We start from the raw sequence: 19,729 nt of genomic DNA on the forward strand, positions 1-19,729 counted from the left end.
AAAATATCAACCAAAATAGTTGGTAAGCAAGTAGTCCTTTGTTCCTTCTGTGTCTTATCACTAGATCATCATTAAAACTAGGAAATGTTTAAGGATCAGAGTTTTTTAATTAGGTTAGCAACAGCATTATTTCCCAAAGTGTGTCTCATGGTACCCTATCCTATGAGATACTCTGAGAAAAAGTTTCCTTGATCGTATTCATTCGCAGTTTATATACATATATTCTTTCTCAGAATGCATATTAATATATTGGAAGAGCTGAGAAGTTCTACTGTAAGGAAACCTATTTTAACTTGGTGTAACACTGAGTGTTCCAAATGTATTTGATGAAGGTACCCCTTTTTCAAGTTATACCTATTATCCTGAAAAACCAGTGTTTCATGGAGATGTAGTGTTCAATAGATCTATAGATGTCATGTCCAAAATGATCTACAGACAAAAGGAGTCTAAAGGAACATCTGTCTTAGGTAGTTCTTTAACCTATGCATGGTCCAGAGATTCTCCAGACTAGGAGTGACCGTATTAGAACCAAGGCACCTGAATTCCATGTTCTCTCACTCCCTCACCTCCTCTTTTCCCTGTCAGAGGACAGAGCCCTCTTACTCTCCTGACTCTCTCCTTCTCCTGACTTCCATTTCTGTCCAAAGAAATGTGACCCATTTAGTTAGGCAACACTTTTTTATTGGTCACTTAATGTGTGTCAGATCTTATTCCAGATGCTGGGGATATAGCACTGAGCCAGACAGACATGGAATTTACTGTGTTTTCTCCTGTGTTTCACCCCAGGAGGAAGAACCCCAGAGTCTCATGTGCCAAAGCTTAACTTTCTAGCACTTGAGCTCTCTAGGTCCTGGGTTTGGAAGCAACTCAAGGACCCTTTAGGTTAGTGGCTGAAAGGGACAAAGGAAGGAACTTGTAGTTGACTACATGACAAAGAACAGAAGGCTTCAGTTACAGGCTGTAGAGGCGGAAGAAGCACAAGGAACCATTCGGAGTCAAACCATTATTTTTGTTACTTTTAGTTTATGAGCAAGAGAATTAAACTACATATCTTATCAAGGAAAACTGTCAACACTGATGCTGAATAGAAATACTGAAGATTGTTCAGAGTGAGAAGAAACAAAGCTAGGAATTGGTTTGACTAGGTTAAAGAGCAATATTGATTATAGTCATTTGTATGAATTGTTCAGTTATACTGCAGCACTAGGTGTGTTCATCTTTCATGATTTGTTGCTGTGTTGCAAGGTCAGCAGCTAATAGATAATTGATTTTTAGAGCTTAAAAGGACCTTGTAGAGATTATATGGCATAGCCTGCTCACAATTTAAAATTTTAGAGGGGGCAATCTAGGGCCTCTGGGAGTAGAAGAGTAACATTATTTGGCTTTCATTTTGGATTTTCTCATAGCCTTCCAAAAATAGGTGCTTAAGTCAGTGCTGTTATTATATTCATAGGATTTTGTTAAGCTTTCAAGGAAGTGTAGATTCAAAGGGAATTGGAAAAAATTTGTTTAATATTCTTGATACAGAGCCTTTGAGGGAGATGCAAATGTGTTTTGAATGTTAAATTTACTTGGATTTAAAAATACATATCTTCAAGCGAAGTTGCCATGACAACCTTTCTTAATGTGTGTATAAAATTTATGTCTGTCTCTGAGGTTTTCATCTTTCTCAATACAGGGTTTAATCACAAGAATTGGGCACTGTGGTGTATTTCTATCTAGATGGTGCCCTGTGGGAATTATATAATTTTGAGAAATGCAAATCAAGCATCAGAGCAGTTCTGTAGCATGGTGATCCCACCAAGGTAAATGTCATCTTGTTCTCTCCATGATCAGAGATTGATCTGGCTTCAAACCCACAATGAAATTCTGGATTGAAATAGAACCATGAGTCTGTTCTGAGTTTCTGTTTTTTTCATATTTAGAGGATTTGTAGGAGGGCCCTAGGAGGTTTGGGAAATTTTGGACTAAATCTCTTGGATAGCCCCCAAACTGATCCAGTCTCCTTGGGATCATCTAAATCTAATCCGTAGTATAGGTTGACTCAGAACCACAAGAGACAGCTCTACAATGGCCAGCCATGTGCACAGAGACACCCCAGAGACTCCTTCGGGCCTGAACTCCAATCCAGCAATCCTAGAGAGATACCATTATCAGACCTCTTCACTTACTTTTACCTCACTTCAGATACACTTGTCTATCAGTCTCTCTTTTGCATGTCACGGGCCAGGAGAAGAGTACTAGGATTTTGGACACCCAAAGTTTAGGAGGAAGGAATTCTCATCCTCAATTCTGGAAATATGAATTTATTAAGCAGTAGAATAAGGGGGTAGTCACTGGTACCTTCTGGTAACTATGACTTGACTTTGAGAACTCTTAACATGGCTGCCTGAGATTTTGAGATGCTTGCTAAAGAGCTATGTTTGTTTGTGTTTTATATTTTAGTTCTTCTGTGGTATAGTAAAAAATAATAATAATAATTTTTTTTTGCAATTTAAGAACCCCTGAAGATAATTAATTAAATTGAGATTAGAAGTATGATCTACTAATGTGCTAGCTTTGAATTTACTTTAGTCTTAATAGACGTTGTAAAACTGTTACATTTAAGAGACTCCACGGATATGTTCTAATCCAATAGCCTTATAAAAGGGGGAAATGAAAGCTGAGAGAACTTATTTTATATGAGAATTTGCCCAGGCTAGCACAATTTTTTTTCCCCAAACTTGTTCAGAATGTGATTTCCTTTTGGTTTCATATTATTCTCTAAAGGATGAATTTAAAACCAAGGAAAGGCCCCCTAAGCAAAAAGAATTGCCTAAATTACTATACTATGCTGTTGATAACTGGGAGAAATAGGATAATAGTCTCCTAAAAACAAACACTTGAAAAGAGATGTCCCATCTATGATGGGGCATGCTATGATGTTTATAAAGGTTTGGGGGCTTATTTTTATTGTAAGAGGCACAATCGGGGCCAACTACATAATTTGTATGCCCAGTGCAAAATGAAAATATGGGGTCTTAGCTGGGGATGAAGTCAGTCTCCCCCCTTCCCACCATTGGGTCTGCTCTTTTAACCTATGGTTGATGAGAGACCCCCTCCCCACCCCACCCCCAAGGGATTGAAGTCTCCATGCTGGGACAATGTTGTTTACCTGGATCAGGGGTAGGCAGAGGAGCCCCGCCCAGTTACCTGGTGAACATGCTGTGGTGTGGCCAGCCCAAAGCAGAGATGACTTCTTCCTTGCCCTGCCTCAAGATGCTGCAGAGCAAACTGCTGGCTGGACTCCAGCCCTCCCCACACCTGCTCCCAGGCCCCCACTGGAGGGTAACGTGGCAGAAAGTGGGCCTCCCTCATCAACTCTCCTCCTAATGCAGTCTTACTGCTGCTCTGGGTAGAAGGCAGCAGTGGTAATGGGCAGGGATGGTTAGAGGGAGGCCAGGCAGGGTGCAGGGCACCGGGGAGCGGGAAGCTGGTAACTGAGAACATGTCTAGGGAGGCAAGGAAGTAAACTCTAAGCCCCGGGCGTATGCTCCAGGGTCCCACTGGACTTCACTTACAAAATACAAATTCACAAATAAAATTTGAGAATTTCACTGCAGTGCCTTCAAAGTGTTATACCCCAACATAGGGTCCTCCTGAGGTGTGGGCTTCTGTGGGACTGCACTGGTTGCAGCCCATGAAGCTAGCCCTGGACACATCTGACCTTACACAGCATGGTGCTGTGACTCAGTGGTTTTTGAGGGCTGTGCCTCCTGGTTGTATGCTAGTTGTCCTTGCAAATACCCATAAATGTCTTTTTCATGATTTATCATCAACCGATTTAAAACTCTCTAGGATGTCTTAAAATTATTTACAAAATAGGCAACAAATAGATGCCAAACTTAAAAGCAATTTCATAATACAGATTTTTATTAAAGTTGCAAAAGTGATACAGTACACTAAAAGTCTCTTATCTGAAGCCCCATTTCACTGATGGAGCTCTTACTTTCCTGTATTTTAATAATTGCCAAACATTTTCTGCTGGAAGGTAAAATGGGATTTTTCCCTGAAATATCATTATAAAACCCTATGAAATATTTCAGTGATATGAGTCATTCACTTATTCATATGGTTGGACATCTAGATAATAGAAATCTGTGAGAAATATATTGTTAATTCCTGTGGAGGAGGAAGGAAGAAATCCTACTGATGTATTTTAAGTGTAGTTAAATTCAGTATTCCTTGCCATTTTAAAATACCAAAGTTATTCTCTTCTGCTCCTTTCTTTCGAAGAGGCTACATAAAATTACTTTGACAAGGAAAATCATGAGTCACTTTTTTTGCTGTTAACCTCTTCTACATTCCATTTCATGAACATAGCAATCGATGGTCAATGATATTCTTAGCAACCTTGTACTATACAAGTGAGACTTATTACCATATACCATGATGTTTAGTTAGCAATTTTGTCGAAGTATAACCTCTTTGTTTGCAATATTACTGAAACTGATAAGAAACAGATTGTTATAAAAAAAAGTTAGCAGCTTTGAAAATCATACATGCTGCAGTGAATATTCAGCATACAGGTTCTAATGGTATTAAAGCATAATCAGAAAAACTGGTATATTTCAAACTCTTAGCAATTCATGTTATTAAGTGAAGGTCAATATAGTTGTCAGTAATAAAAACCTAGTTAGTACATTTTGAGGCTTGACGCTCTATGAAACCTTTAACATAATTTAAGACAAAGTGTGAACAAAAGCTAATTTTAGAAATCCAATTTTTGTGAACTGATTGGTGATCTGTCTGCTGTGGGAAAGGATGATCTGTTTTATGCTTTAGCTCTGAAATTCACTGTTTTTGTGGGGGAGGGATATGTAAAACCAATTTTAGTAGAAACTTAAAGAATTGAGGACTTTTTATTCTTCAAAAACATATGCCTTTCAAGATAAATTATCTACCCCATTGGTTATGTCTATACACAGGGATACGTTGTCATGAAGAATTTCAGGTTTATATTGTCCACATTCATGGTTTGATGGAAAAACTTTTTTCCTCTTTTCACTTTTCACAGGAAAGGGAGCTATTTTGTTGTCTCTTATAGGAAACTATTATAGATTCTAAATATTTAAATATAATCCTTCCAGGTTGTATCTTGGGTATATGTTATTTTCTCTCCTTTCAAGAGTAATTTCTTCTTGAAAAATGCTTTTTATTGGGTATTGGTTAGTATAAGGGGACTATTGTTGATTTTGTTAGATGTGCAACAATATTGTGGTTATGTGGCAAAATATCCTTGTTTTTTAGAGATATATAATAAAGTATTTAGGGGTTAAATGTCATGATTACTGTAATTTTCTTTAAAATTCTGTATCATAAGAATAATATAAGGTAAAATAGAAGCCATTGTTACATCTCATCAGTGGATGTTTGTGTATTCATTACACCATTCTCCATACTGTATGTTTGTAATTTCCATAATAAAGAGACAAAAAAATGACTTTCAATAAAAATGAAAAAATATGTATGAGACTTGTGGACTCCTGACTTCCTGTTTATGATGAATTATCATGTCAGTGTGTGCAGGAAGAGTCTGGGGGGAAAGTCTGAAGTGAATCGGTATGTCTTCTAGATATCGTAAGACAAGCGATGTAAACAATTCAGTTAAGCAACATTTATTTCTTTAGAGCCCATAATATTAGGCAATATATTATGTGCTTTACCTTAATTTCCTCATTCAAGTATAGAGTTGCTAGGATGAGATACATCAGGGGAATTCCACAGTATCTTTATTTCAGCAGAAGAATTTGATACTTTCTCACCAGTCATGTGACTATGATGATGAAATACTGGATAAATGTGAATCCTTTAAGGTACAGTCACAAGTGGCCCAGTTTAAGGCATACTGAGAGTGGCTCTGACCAACTAAGTGAGTCTTCCAGGGCCAAGCCGTTAGGCCCTCTTCTTGGCCTTGATTTCTTCAACATTCTTACTGAAGGCTATAATGAACCCCAAAGTCTTGCTTATCAAATCAGTAGATGATGTGAAGCAAGATAATTTATTTCAGGAGACGGTAATGAGGGTTTAAATTTGGGAAAAAGCCAAGGCATAATTGGAAATAAATATAAGGACCTGCAATTAGATTAAAAAAAATCAACTGCACTTGGCATGACTGGGTTAATGTGTAAAAAGTCTACGACTTTTTAATGCTTACTTTGAATCAAACTGATGATAAAATTGCTTTAAAAATGTCATCTTGGGATGCATTAATAAAAGTATTCTCTCTGATTTGGGGAGATAATAGCCTCACTGGACTCTTATAAAATAATCCATGCTCATTTTAGAAGAATTAAGATGCGCAAAACCAAAAAACCCTACAATCCCTCCACTCAGATAATATATATGCACACAGGATGCATGTACTTTGTATAGATTTTGTAGTTGTCTTCTTTTTTGCTGAAATGTTCTTGGTGGCAGCAGAAGTGTGTATCTATGTCCTTCAATTCTTAGAGTCTGCCGAGTATTAAAAGGTCTTCTCTGGGCAGAGTATTCCCACTTAGACCTTCAGAGCCAGAAGGGCAGTTTCATTGGCACCCCCTGGGACCTTGTTAGAACTATGAAGTGGGGCAGATCAACTGAGTCAGAAAGTCTGGGGCTGGGGCCTAGCGATCCTGTGGTTCAACAAGCCCTGCAGGTGATTGCAATCCACTCAGAAGTTTGAGAACTGACCTGAGTTTAACCCTTTGATTTTTCAGATAAGGAAGCTAAGATCCAAATAAGTCACATATTAATTTGAGAAAGTGCATACTAGAATCTTCATGCAGTGATACCTAGGATGATGAATCGTCCCTCTGGGGAGAACTGTTTATTGGGCTAATTGCTAAGCGGTATTTGAAAGAATGCTAGGTGGAAACAACTAATGGGGGAAGAGTCTGTTTAGCATTTAACTGACCCTGGTGGACTTCTCACAGCTCAACAGTACCCTTTGATTCACTGAACTTTAGTCCGAAAGAAAAGTTTGCTTGATCTAATATGTTAATCCCTGAAGCATGTTTATGGGCCATTTAAGTAACTACTCCATTCCATCACTAAAGCTAATGAATCTCTAGAGTGTGACCCTGCAGCTTTCATTTTAAAGAGCTCTTCACACTTAAGTTTGAGAACCACTAATACGGAAGATGTTTAAAGTGGTTAAGAACAAAACTAGCTGGACTGGAACAACATTTTCAGTATCCTTTAATTTGGGTTCCACAGAGAAAACTCAACACAATTTGCTAATGTGTATATAATAAAGCCAATATAACATCATCAGAGATTGCTCCAGAAATGTGTAATGGTAAGGCATTAAAGTGATTTTTTGAGAAAGTATAATATAGTTTCCTCATTATCTGGGAAGAAAAAAAAAGAGGGGGAAAAAAAATCACTGTAGGAGGGCCAAGAGATCACAAATACAAGAGTTGAAATAATGAATCTTGCTCTAAACTGCAAATGTAGTCAACCTTGACTTTCCACAGTACAAATAAAGGTCATGGACTTTATAATATCTCAGCAGTTGTCAGGAATTTTAGTTTTTTAAGATTACATTGTGTGGAGTAGTCAGATTTAGGAAAAAAAGATATAGTATCTAAGGAATAACAGAATAATAACTGCAAGATCAAAATGATCTACCTTGAATTTTTGTGTCATTTATCGTTTCCCAAGGTGCTTTAAACTTTTATTTTACCCATGTAACAGCCCTGTGAGGAATGAAAGTACCAGCAAAACCGTTTTCGAAACTTTAAACACGGAATAGACGAAGAAAAAAGTCAAGTTGACAGACTCAGAGAAATGACAGAAAAGGTTGTCACTGAGGAAGCGAAGCAAAGAGGGCAAGCGCAAAAAGCTTAAGTCCGGAGGATGGTCAAAGGAGAACAGAACAGAGGCTAACCTGGCAGGGGGAAACGGTGTCAATGGGCAAACAGGTGCAAAAAAGGCGAAGGACAGGAAATTTGGGATTAGGAAATTGAAATTTACTTATCTGTACCAGAGAGGATGGATGAGGTCAAAGATGAAGAGAAAAATGAAAAGTGGGGCGGCACTTAAAGCTGCATGAAAGTTTAGTGGGCTGATGTTATCCCTCAGGCCCATGACCATGGGGTTGGGCCCCAGGTTGAGGATAACGCCGAGGGGAGTCGCTGAAGACGCGGGCCAAAAGACTGCGGAGCCGGGTGGGCGTTCACGCCGGACTAACAAAGACAGCCGGGGGCGCTTCTCTAGCCACGCAACCTGCGGGGGCCGAAGGGTTAACTGCGCGCGCTACTCCCGCGCGCATCCCGGCCCCCACTCCCGCGGTCGCTAGGAGACGCCGGAAGTGGGGGAGGGGCGGGCGGCGGGACCAAGGGTGGGAATCTTTTTCGGGCTCCCGGAGGCGGAGGGAGGCGAGCGCGCGTGCGCGCGCCGTGCCGGCCGTCGCCGCGGTGACCGTCCTCGGAGTCCGTCGGCTCGCGCCCCGCCCCCGTTCCTGCTGCCCCCTCCCCTGTCGCTGGCGGGGAGTGTTTCTCGCTCCTCACGGTTGCTGCCGCCGTCGCCGCCGCTCCTCCTCTCCCGGTCTTGGGTTTCCCTGGCGCTGCTGCCGCCACTGCCTCTGCGGTCTGTATGAGGAGGAGGAGGATGTGAAGATGGCGGAGCTGCAGATGCTGCTGGAGGAGGAAATCCCGGGGGGCCGCCGGGCCCTCTTCGACAGTTACACGAATCTGGAACGGGTGGCCGATTACTGCGAGAACAACTACATCCAGGTGCGACGCGTCTCCCGGCCTGGGCGCGTCGGGCCTCGGGGTGGTGAGGGCGCGTGGGGGACCCCCGGCCGGGGGCCGCGCGCCTGGGGGCGTAGGACGCGCGGGGTCGAGGCCGCGGCTGGGACACAGTCCAGCTGACCCCCATGTAGGGGGGGAGGAGCATGGTGGGAGCTGGGGTTGGAGAATGGGTGAGAATTCTTCGGTTGGAGGAAATTGTAGCTTTAAAACATTTTAAAAAGCCATGAATCAGCCCTCGGTGCGGGTGTGTGGTGTGTGTGTGTGTGTGTGGTGTGTCCCCCGCCTCCTCGCTTCTTCCCTCGGCCGCCTCCGCACTCGGTGCCAGTCAATTTTCGGGATGGCGGAGGAGGCGGAGAGTGGCATTTTCTATTTGACAGAATCCTGCTCCCCCATATGGCAAGGGTGTGGGGGGATTGATGGGTCACCCCCATCCCCCAAGCTCTGGAAGATTTTTAAGGGTTTATATTGCTGCAAAGTAAACTGTCTCAGCTTTCTATTCATTTGAATGCATCAAAAGATCGGTTTTTGTTTTTTTTGTTTTTTTGCTTGTTTTTAGGTTCTAACTGGGGATACAGTATAAGAGTAGCTGTCCCTTGTTGGAAGTTAATGCCATTTTTCTCCCTATAGAGAATGAGAAGCTGCATGATAATGAACTCTTCCGTCCCGCCACCTCCCCCCAATCCCATTAGAACAGGTAATTTGCCTGTGGGGAAAAATTTGGGGATTATTTTTCAGAGAGAATTAGGAAATGATCCTCATGGTTTAGTTTTTCCTGTGATGATTGGTTTGGCACAGGGACTCAGTGGTAGCGCTGTATGTATGTGTATGGAGGCGGGGGATATTGGGTGAGATGAAATCCAGCTGCTCCTGGAAGAAGCAAAAGATTCTGTGGATTAAAAAAAAATTCCTCTTTAAAAATTATTTGAAAGGATGGTTTAAGACGCACAGTTTGCAAAGTCAGTATCTTTTGTTTTCTTTATAGCTTATTCTGAGTCACAGGTTCTACCTGCATTTTTTCCCTTCCCATTTAAATTCTCTTAGGATGAAGGTGGAAATGGAAGAAATACATTAAATTGTTCCTTAACTATGGTCTTTTTTTCCTGTTCCCACCTCCATCTCTCCAGGCATCCTTCTTAACATCAGCTGTATTGAGAAGCATTCTCAAGTCTTGGTGTAAACCAAAAAAAAATAGGTGTTGAAATTTACAGGTTCATAAATTTTGTAAGGACCACATACATGGTTAATCAAGGATAGTATTGTGAGATTTTGCTTGATTAGACATATCCTGAACTCTATATTTTCTTGTAGGGAATATTTGTATTGGAGAATAAATCAGACATAACCCAAGGCTTTTCCCTCCAAAGAGGCAGTTGAAAGTATGGCTAGTAGGAAAAGAAAGAATGTGACTTGGGTCAAAGATTCATACAAAAAGTATAATTGTCCATATTCATAGGGTGCTTTGCTGATACTGAGTGTGGTAGGAGAGATTCAAAGGTTAAGATGCTCAATTTTTCACTAAATACATTTGAAAGTCTTCTATAGCCTGGCACTGTGTCAAGTGTTGATGATTCATACCTTGTGTCCACAGAATCTCATAGTGTAGTTAGTAGGAAAGGCTGATCTGTGAGCAAATGAATACCATGTAGTGTGTCAGTTTATACTCTTAATGGGCTGCAGGTGGGAAGAAGGAAGAAGCTATGCTGTCCTCACTCTGGGAATTCAGTCTCTAGGAGAGGCAAATTAAAAGGACTGAAGTTGTAATTACAATCCCTTGTGCAACATATTATGAGAAAGAGTTACAGGTCAGAAGAGAAATTGAGGGTGGAAAACTGATTGGGTTGCGGTTATCACCACTAAATTAAAAAAAAAAAAAAGAAAGAAACAGATTTCTCTCCCTTTGGAAGATAATTTTTATTGTAATTTGAAGGTATAGTTCCTCTTATATTACAGTTGTTACATAAAGGTAAAAGTACCTGAATTAATAAAGCTGAGAGAGTAAAGGGATCAACAACTGTCATCTTTTTATATATTTTATACATTTATTCCAGTTCAAGAGCGAAAAATGTTACTGCCATCATTTGTCTTAGCAATGGGACTCAGAATTTAATGGGATGGTATTTTAAAATTCAAAGTATAAATACTGGCTAATAGAAATGGACTTGGGTTTTAAAATATCTTATTTCTTCAACTTAGCATCTAAAATAAACTTTACACTTTTACCTCTTAGATTATCATCTGTGTTAAGATTGGGTATATTGTTGGGGATCTCTCCCCAGATGACAACTCTTACATGATTTGTTTGTGGTAAAGTTGATGAATGGAAGATGGTGATAGTGGATTTGTGCTGACCCAGCTGCTCATTTGCCTGGCTCTTCTTGGTGACCAGCAAACTGACCAGCAGGAGTTTCGATGCTGCCTGTGACCCTGCGATAGATGAAAAGTCATTTGGTGGGATCGGTGATCAAATGGTCAATTTAGCCTTATTATAGCATCATGTCCTAACCGTTAGCTCAAGTTAACTCACCCAACACTCATTTTATTTTGTGGAAATATAATTTTTGCCTGTAAAGCAGAAAAAAGGCAAATCTACTGATCATAAGTAACAAATGATAAGGTTCTTTGCTCAGTGTCCTTAAATAGCTGGTTTTATGCATGGGAATATAAAAAAATAAGGTAAATAAGAATATTCTAAATGTGGATTATATTTAGTGTGAAGATTGAACAAAGGAAGGAAAATGGTGTGCTGTCCTTCTGAAAACAAACATACCGTGTTTAAATTATTTCTATCATGAAAATGTCCTTCAGAAATGTTATCTGTTGGCATTAGGAGTGATCAAATATTACCTGTATTAACACACAAATACAATCTACAGGTACAGCAAGGTTGTAAGTAGTAGTTTTCCAGGTTACTAATGCAGTTAACATTAGAAATTTAAAAATCATCTTTAGTAAAAAGTTAGATGATTCTGTTTTATTTCAACCTCTAGAAAAAGTGATAGTCAAAATATTTTTTCTAAAATGTGATGATAAAAAGTTATAACTACAGTTTCCTGCTTCCCTGATTGATTTTCTTTCCTGTAAAAAGGATTTAAGTTATTGTTAAGGACTTTTTGGAGATATATGTAAGACCTGTGTGTTTTTTTTTTCCTTCATTTATAAATATAAACATTAATTCCTAATCTAAGGAGTGTCCAGAAACTTTTAAAACATTTTTGATTAACTTGGAATCTACATATTTACAAATGGAGAATTTTATAATAACATGGGTTGCTTTAATGCTTTGGTGGATGAAATAAGATTATATTTGTTACTTTCCTAAAGTAAGTCTGAAAAACCAACTTGTTCATATTTATATTTTTCCTTTTCTTAGGTAAAAGAAAGTTATTCTTTTTTGTGAGTGCTAATTCACATAGATACATAGTAAAATCCCATTGTCCATTGTTTAGATTAAGAACAAAGTCATCCAGTAAAATGGCTTTGCTCAGAAGAACAGAAATTAAGAATTTACCTTAATGTTTTGATAAATGCTGGAGAGGGTGTAGAGAAGAGGGAACCCTCTTGCACTGCTGGTGGGAATGTAAATTGATACAGCCACTATGGAGAACAGTATGGAGGGACCTTAAAAAACTAAAAATAGAACTACCATACGACCCAGCAATCCCACTACTGGGCATACACCCTGAGAAAACCATAATTCAAAAAGAGTCATGTACCACAGTGTTGACTGCAGCACTATTTACAATAGCCAGGCCATGGAAGCAACCTAAGTGTCCGTCGACAGATGAATGGATAAAGAAGATGTGGCACATATATACAATGGAATATTACTCAGCCATAAAAAAAAATTGAGTTATTTGTAGTGAGGTGGATGGACCTAGAGTCTGTCATACAGAGTGAAGTAAGTCAGAAAGAGAAAAACAAATACTGAATGTTAGCACATAATATATGGAATATAAAAAAAAAAAAGGTTCTGAAGAACCTAGGGGCAGGACAGGAATAAAGATGCAGAGGTAGAGAATGGACTTGAGGACACGGGGAGGGGGAAGGGTAAGCTGGGACAAAGTGAGAGAGTGGCATGGACATATATACACTACCAAATGTAAAATAGATAGCTAGTGGGAAGCAGCCGCAAAGCACAGGGAGATAACCTCGGTTCTTTGACTGCCTAGAGGGGTGGGATAGGGAGGGTGGGAGGGAGATGCAAGAGGGAGGGGATATGGGGGTATATGTATACGTATAGCTGATTCACTTGGTTATACAGCAGAAACTAACACAACATTGTAAAGCAATTATACTCCAATGAAGATTTAAAAAAAAAAAAAAAGAATTTACCTTAATGTTTTATCTGAAATCTTTCTTTTGAATAATGGGAAAGATGTCATTAATAGCTTTCCTTTTTTCTCATTATCAGCAAGGATACTCTCAGAATTCATTAAAAATTGCAGGAAGGGTTTATAAGGGGATAACAGAATCATGGCTTACTAGTCAGTTTCATTAAAAAGTAGTTACTAAAATGATACAAAGATTGTAAATTCTTAATAAAAACCATTAAAATACATGCTCATTGTTGAAAAATTATTAGAAAATACAAATAAATATTAAGGAAGAAACTTAAAATTGCCTAATCATTTTGAATATACATCTGGTATTTATACTTTTAAATCTTTTTGACATGTACATCTACATATGATATATTTTAAAAATATTATGTTCATGTTCTATATTACCTTTATACCTTGCTTTAAAAAGAGACTTTTAATGGTGGTAGTCTTTGTTTTTTATGAATGGTCATAGAGTATACAGAAAGGAGGTTTGTATTTAACTTCTGTTTGTTCTCACAAATAGAATAATGTTAAACGTACCTAGAATGAAGAAGGAGAAGGTAGAAATTTGAGGACTGATGTTTGCATCCTTCCCTGTAACTTTTGTCTTTTACCTCCACAGAGAGGAGTGAACCATGCAAGTGAACATCAGGCTGAATTAGGGAGATTGAATTTCCATAGATTGAGGTGATTTAACACATCAGAATTTTTTTTTTAATTTTATTTTTTTAATGCAGCAGGTTCTTATTAGTTATCTGTTTTATACATATTAGTGTATAAATGTCAATCCCAATCTCCCAGTTCACCCCACCCCCCAACCCCCCGCTTTCCCCCCTGGGGTCCATATGTTTGTTCTCTACATCTGTGTCTCAACTTCTGCCCTGCAAACTGGTTCATCTGTACCATTTTTCTAGGTTCCACATACATGCGTTAATATACGATATTTGTTTTTCTCTTTCTGACTTACTTCACTCTGTATGGCAGTCTCTAGATCCATCCATGTCTCAACAAATGACCCAATTTCATTCCTTTTTATGGCTGAGTAATATTCCATTGTATATATGTACCACATCTTCTTTATCCATTCGTCTGTCGATGGGCATTTAGGTTGCTTCCATGTCCTGGCTATTGTAAATAGTGCTGCAGTGAACATCGGGGTGCATGTGTCTTTTTGAATTATGGTTTTCTCAGGGTATATGCCCAGTAGTGGGATTGCTGGGTCATATGGTAGTTCTATTTTTAGTTTTTTAAGGACCCTCCATACTATTCTCCATAGTGGCTCTATCAATTTACATTCCCACCAACAGTGCAAGAGGGTTCCCTTTTCTCCACACCCTCTCCAGCATTTGTTGTTTGTAGATTTTCTGATGATGGCCATTCTGACTGGTGTGAGGTGATACCTCTTTGTAGATATGATTTACATTTCTCTAATAATTAGTGATGTTGAGCATCTTTTCATGTGCCTCTTGGCCATATGTATGTCTTCTTTAGAGAACTGTCTTTTTAGGTCTTCTGCCCATATTTTGGTTGGGTTGTTTGTTTTTTTTGTATTGAGCTGCATGAGCTGTTTATAGTTTTTGGAGATTAATCCTTTGTCCGTTGATTCGTTTGCAAATATTTTCTCCCATTCTGAAGGTTGTTTTTTCGTCTTGTTTATGGTTTCCTTTGCTGTGCAAAAGCTTTTAAGCTTCATTAGGTCCCATTTGTTTATTTTTGTTTTTATTTCCATTACTCTAGGAGGTGGGTCAAAAAAGATCTTGCTGTGATTTATGTCAAAGAGTCTTCTTCCTATATTTTCCTCAAGAGTTAATATAGTGTCCGGTCTTACATTTAGATCTTTAATCCATTTTGAATTTATTTTTGTGTATGGTGTTAGGGAATGTTGTAATTTCATTCTTTTACACGTGGCTGTCCAGTTTTCCCAGCACCACTCATTGAAGAGACTCTCTTTTCTCCATTGTATATCCTTGCTTCCTTTGTCATAGATTAGTTGACCATAGGTGTGTGGGTTTATCTCTGGGCTTTCTCTCCTGTTCCATTGATGTATATTTCTGTTTTTGTGCCACTACCATATTGTCTTGATTACTGTAGCTTTATAGTATAGTCTGAAGTCAGGGAGTCTGATTGCTCCAGCTCCATTTTTTTCCCTCAAGATTGTTTTGGCTATTCAGGGTCTTTTGTGTCTCCATACAAATTTGAAGATTTCTCGTTCTAGTTCTGTAAAAAATGTCATTGGTAATTTGATAGGGATTGCACTGAATCTGTAGATTGCTTGGGGTAGTATAGTCATTTTCACAGTATTGATTCTTCCAATCTAAGAACATGGTATATCTCTCCAACTGTTTGTGTCATCTTTGATCTCTTTCATCAGTGTCTTATAGTTTTCTGCATACAGGTCCTTTGTCTCCTTAAGTAGGTTTGTTCCTAGGTATTTTATTCTTTTTGTTGCAATGGTGAATGGGATTGTTTCCTTAATTTCTCTTCTGATCTTTCGTTGTTAGTGTATAGGAATGCAAGAGATTTCTGTGCATTAATTTTGTATCCTGCAACTTTACCAAATTCATTGATTAGCTCTAGTAGTTTTCTGGTGACATCTTTAGGATTCTCTATGTATAGTATCATGTCATCTGCAAACAGTGACAGTTTTACTTCTTCTTTTCCAATTTGTATTCCTTTTATTTCTTTTTCTTCTCTGATTGCCGTGGCTAGGACTTCCAAAACTATGTTGAATAATAGTGGTGAGAGTGGACATCCTTGTCTTGTTCCTGATCTTAGAGGAAATGCTTTCAGTTTTTCACCATTGAGAATGATGTTTGCTGTGGGTTTGTTGTATATGGCCTTTATTACGTTGAGGTAGTTTCCCTCTATGCCCACTTTCTGGAGAGTTTTTATCATAAATGGGTGTTGAATTTTGTCAAAAGCCTTTTCTGCATCTATTGAGATGATCATATGGTTTTTCTTCTTCAATTTGTTAGTATGGTGTATCACATTCATTGATTTGCATCTGTTGAAGAATCCTTGCATCTCTGGGATAAATCCCACTTGATCATGGTGTCTGATCCTTTTAATATGTTGTTGGATTCTGTTTGCTAGTATTTTCTTGAGGATTTTTGCATCTACATTCATCAGTGATATTGCTCTCTGATTTTGTTTTTTTGTAGTATCTTTGTCTGGTTTTGGTATCAAGGTGATGGTGGCCTCCTACCATGAATTTGGGAGTGTTCCTTCCTCTGCAGTTCCTTGGAAGAGTTTGAGAAGGATGAGTGTTAGCTCTTCTCTAAATGTTTGATAGAATTCACCTGTGAAGCCATCTGGTCCTGGACTTTTGTTTGTTGGGAGATTTTTAATCACAGTTTCAATTTCATTACTTGTGATTAGTCTGTTCATATTTTCTATTTCTTCCTGGTTCAGTCTTGGAAGGTTATACCTTTCTAAGAATTTGTCCTTTTTTTCCAGGTTGTCTATTTTATTGGCATAGAGTTGCTTGTAGTAGTCTCTTAGGATGCTTTGTATTTTTGCGGTGTCTGTGGTAACTTCTCCTTCTTCATTTCTAATTTTATTGATTTGAGTCCTCTCCCTCTTTTTCTTGATGAGTCTGGCTAAAGGTTTGTCAGTTTTGTTTATCTTCTCAAAGAACCAGCTTTTAGTTTCATTGATCTTTGCTATTGTTTTCTTTGTTTTTATTTCATTTATTTCTGCTCTGATCTTTATGGTTTCTTTCCTTCTACTAACTTTGGTTTTTGTTTGTTCTTCTTTCTCTAGTTCCTTTAGGTGTAAGGTTAGATTGTTTATATGAGATTTTTCTTGTTTCTTGAGGTAGGATTGTATTGCTGTAAACTTCACTCTTAGAACTGCTTTTGCTGCATCCCATAGGTTTTTTTGTTTGTTCGTTTTTGTTTTTATAAATTTATTCATTTGTTTTTATTTTTGGCTGTGTTGGGTCTTTGTTGCTGTGTGCAGGCTTTCTCTAGTTGCAGCAAGCTGGGGCTACTCTTCGTTGTGGTGCGTGGACTTTTCATTGTCGTGGCTTCTCTTGTTGTAGAGCACAGGCTCTAGGCACGCAGGCTTCAGTAGTTGTGGCACGCGGGCTCTAGAGCACAGGCTCAGTAGTTGTGGCACATGGGCTTAGTTGCTCTGTGGCATGTGGGATATTCCCGGGCCAGGGATCGAACTCATATAGCTCTGAAGCTGGTGGAACCATTATAACTCACATAGTTCAATATTTCCCAAACCAGCATTGTGTAATATGTAAAAATATTTGTTGTAAAGTAGTTACTGCATAATGTGCCCCTTTTGAACCTACAAAACACAATATCATTTCAAGTGTTCTGGGAAGTCTTGCAGTAAAGAAACCTGTTTAACTTACCTACATGTAGTATTTCACAAAATGTATTAGTCCTCAAAACTGTTTTTGGATGCCCAGTAGCTATTAATAAGAACTACAGCACAGTCTGGGAAATGCTGTTGTAGTTAATTTTCTTTTTATAAACTCAGAAGCTTATGCCCATAGAGGTTAAACACTGTTTTGAAGTCATGCATCCCTGGGCTATAGCTTTTGGACTTTCATCTGAATTTATATTTAAAAGTTTTAAGCAATTACAGTCCAAATGTTTAGCACTTCTTTGCTACTCTTAAATTTGTCTGTTCCTGCTCTCTTCCCAGCCCCTACTTCCCAAATGGCTGAAAACAAAAGTCTGTTTCTCGCTAATGGAAGGCTGCTTTGAATTTAGGCACCCTCTATGGCTGTGCTGTCTAGTACAGTAGCCATTTGTGGCCATTTAAATTTTTTGAATTGAGATATATTTCACATACTGTAAAATTCACCAATTTAAAGTATGCAGTTTAGTGGGTTTTTAGTGTATTCACAAGATTGTGCAACCGTCACCACTATCTGATTCCAGAACATATTCATCACTCCAGAAAGAAGCCTGTACCCTTTATCAGTCATTTCCCCATCCCCCTCTCCCTCTGCCTCCTGGCAACCATTAATCTTTTTGTCTTTATGAATTTGCCTATTCTGGACACTTCATATAAATGGAATCAGACAATATGTGATTTTTTGTGTCTGCATTCTTTTATTTAATATAATGTTTTCAAGGTTCACTATATAGTAATATGTCAGTGTATCATTTTGTCTTTTTTTAAAATAACAGTTTTATAGAGAGATAATTCACATACCATTTAATTACCCATTTATAGTGTATAATTCAGGAGTTTTTAGTATCTTCACAGATATATGCAACCATAAGTACAGTTAATTTTTAGAACATTTTCATTACCTCAAAAAGAAACCCCATACCACTGAGTTACCACCTCTTATCCTCCCAGCTACCTATATCTAGGCAACTACTAATATACTTTTTGGGGTTTTTTTGTCTGTTCTGGACACTTCATAGAAATGGAATCATATGCTATGTGGCCTTTTATATCGATTTTTTTTCACTTAGCATGTTTTCAAGGTTCATCCATGTTGTATTATGTATCAATGCTTCATTCCTTTTTGTAGCTGAGTGACTATACTACATTTTTTTTATCCATTCATCAGTTGATGGATTTTTGAGTTGTTTCTACATTTTGGCTATTATGAATAATGCTACCAGAACATATATTAACAGCTGACGTTATAAACATTCATGTATACGTTTTTATGTAGGCATATATTTTTTCTTTCTCTTGGGTATATACCTAAGAATGGAATTGTCGGGTCATATGGCAACTATATTTAACTATTTGTGGAACTGTGAGATGGTTGTCGAAGCTGGTTGTACCATTTTACATTCCCACTAGCATTGTACAAGAGTTCTAGTTTCTCCACATCCTCATCAATACTTGTTATTTACTGTCTTTTTGCTTACAGCCATCTTAGTGGGTGTGACGTGGCTTTTTGGTGTTTTGATATGCATTTTCCTAACAACTAATGATGTTGAGTATCCTTTCATGTGTTTATTGACCATTGGTATATCTTCTTTGGAGATATGTCTATTCAAATCCTTTGCACATTTAAAAATTGGATTGTTTGTCTTTTCATTTTCTAATTGTAAGAATTCTTCATATATTTTGGATACAGGCCCCTTATCAGATATATGATTTGCAAATACAGTCACCCACCATCAACGGGTCCCGCATCTGTGGATTCAACCAACTGCAGATCAAATTGGTAGAACCCGAGGATACGGAATCTGAGGATGCAGAACCCATGGATGCTGAGGTTATATAAAATGGATATGCCATTTTATATAAGGGACTTGAGCAATGGTGGATTTTGGTATCTGCAGGGAGTCCTGAACCAATCGCCCAAAGATACTGAGGGATGACAGTATTGTCTTCCATCTGTGGGTTTTCTTTTCATTTTCTTGGTGGTGTCCTTTGACGCACAAGTTTTTAATTTTAATGAAGTCCAACATATCTATTTTTTCTTTTTCTCTGTGCTTTTGGTATTATATCTAAGAAACTATCACCTAATCCAAGGTCACAAAGATTTACTCCTGTGCTTCCTCCTAGGAGTCATAGTTTTAACTCTTACATTTTGATCTTTGATCTGTTTTGAGTTAATTTTTGATATGTTGTGAGGTAGGGGGTCCATATTTATTCCTTTGCATGTGCATATGTATTCATCTCAGCATTGATTGTTGA

General features: G+C 38.3%; 1 protein-coding gene across 7 annotated transcripts in view; it reads left to right on the top strand.

Annotated features, from left to right (window-relative positions):
• The first annotated feature begins 8,405 nt into the window (after positions 1–8,405).
• Positions 8,406–19,729, top strand: part of ABI2 (abl interactor 2) — a 90,290-nt gene continuing 78,966 nt past the window's right edge. For 5 of the 7 annotated variants that reach the window (XM_061186618.1, XM_061186633.1, XM_061186640.1 and 2 more), the window contains exon 1: positions 8,407–8,756. In XM_061186618.1, coding sequence (XP_061042601.1) covers positions 8,640–8,756 — 117 coding nt within the window. In that variant the 5' untranslated portion in view covers positions 8,407–8,639. Of the gene's footprint in view, positions 8,757–19,729 lie in introns of all 7 variants that reach the window. The other 2 variants (XM_061186625.1, XM_061186653.1) reach the window with 1 other exon arrangement.

The sequence above is a fragment of the Eubalaena glacialis genome, chromosome 1, assembly GCF_028564815.1.
Source record: "Eubalaena glacialis isolate mEubGla1 chromosome 1, mEubGla1.1.hap2.+ XY, whole genome shotgun sequence".
Classification (NCBI taxonomy): Eukaryota; Metazoa; Chordata; class Mammalia; order Artiodactyla; family Balaenidae; genus Eubalaena; species Eubalaena glacialis.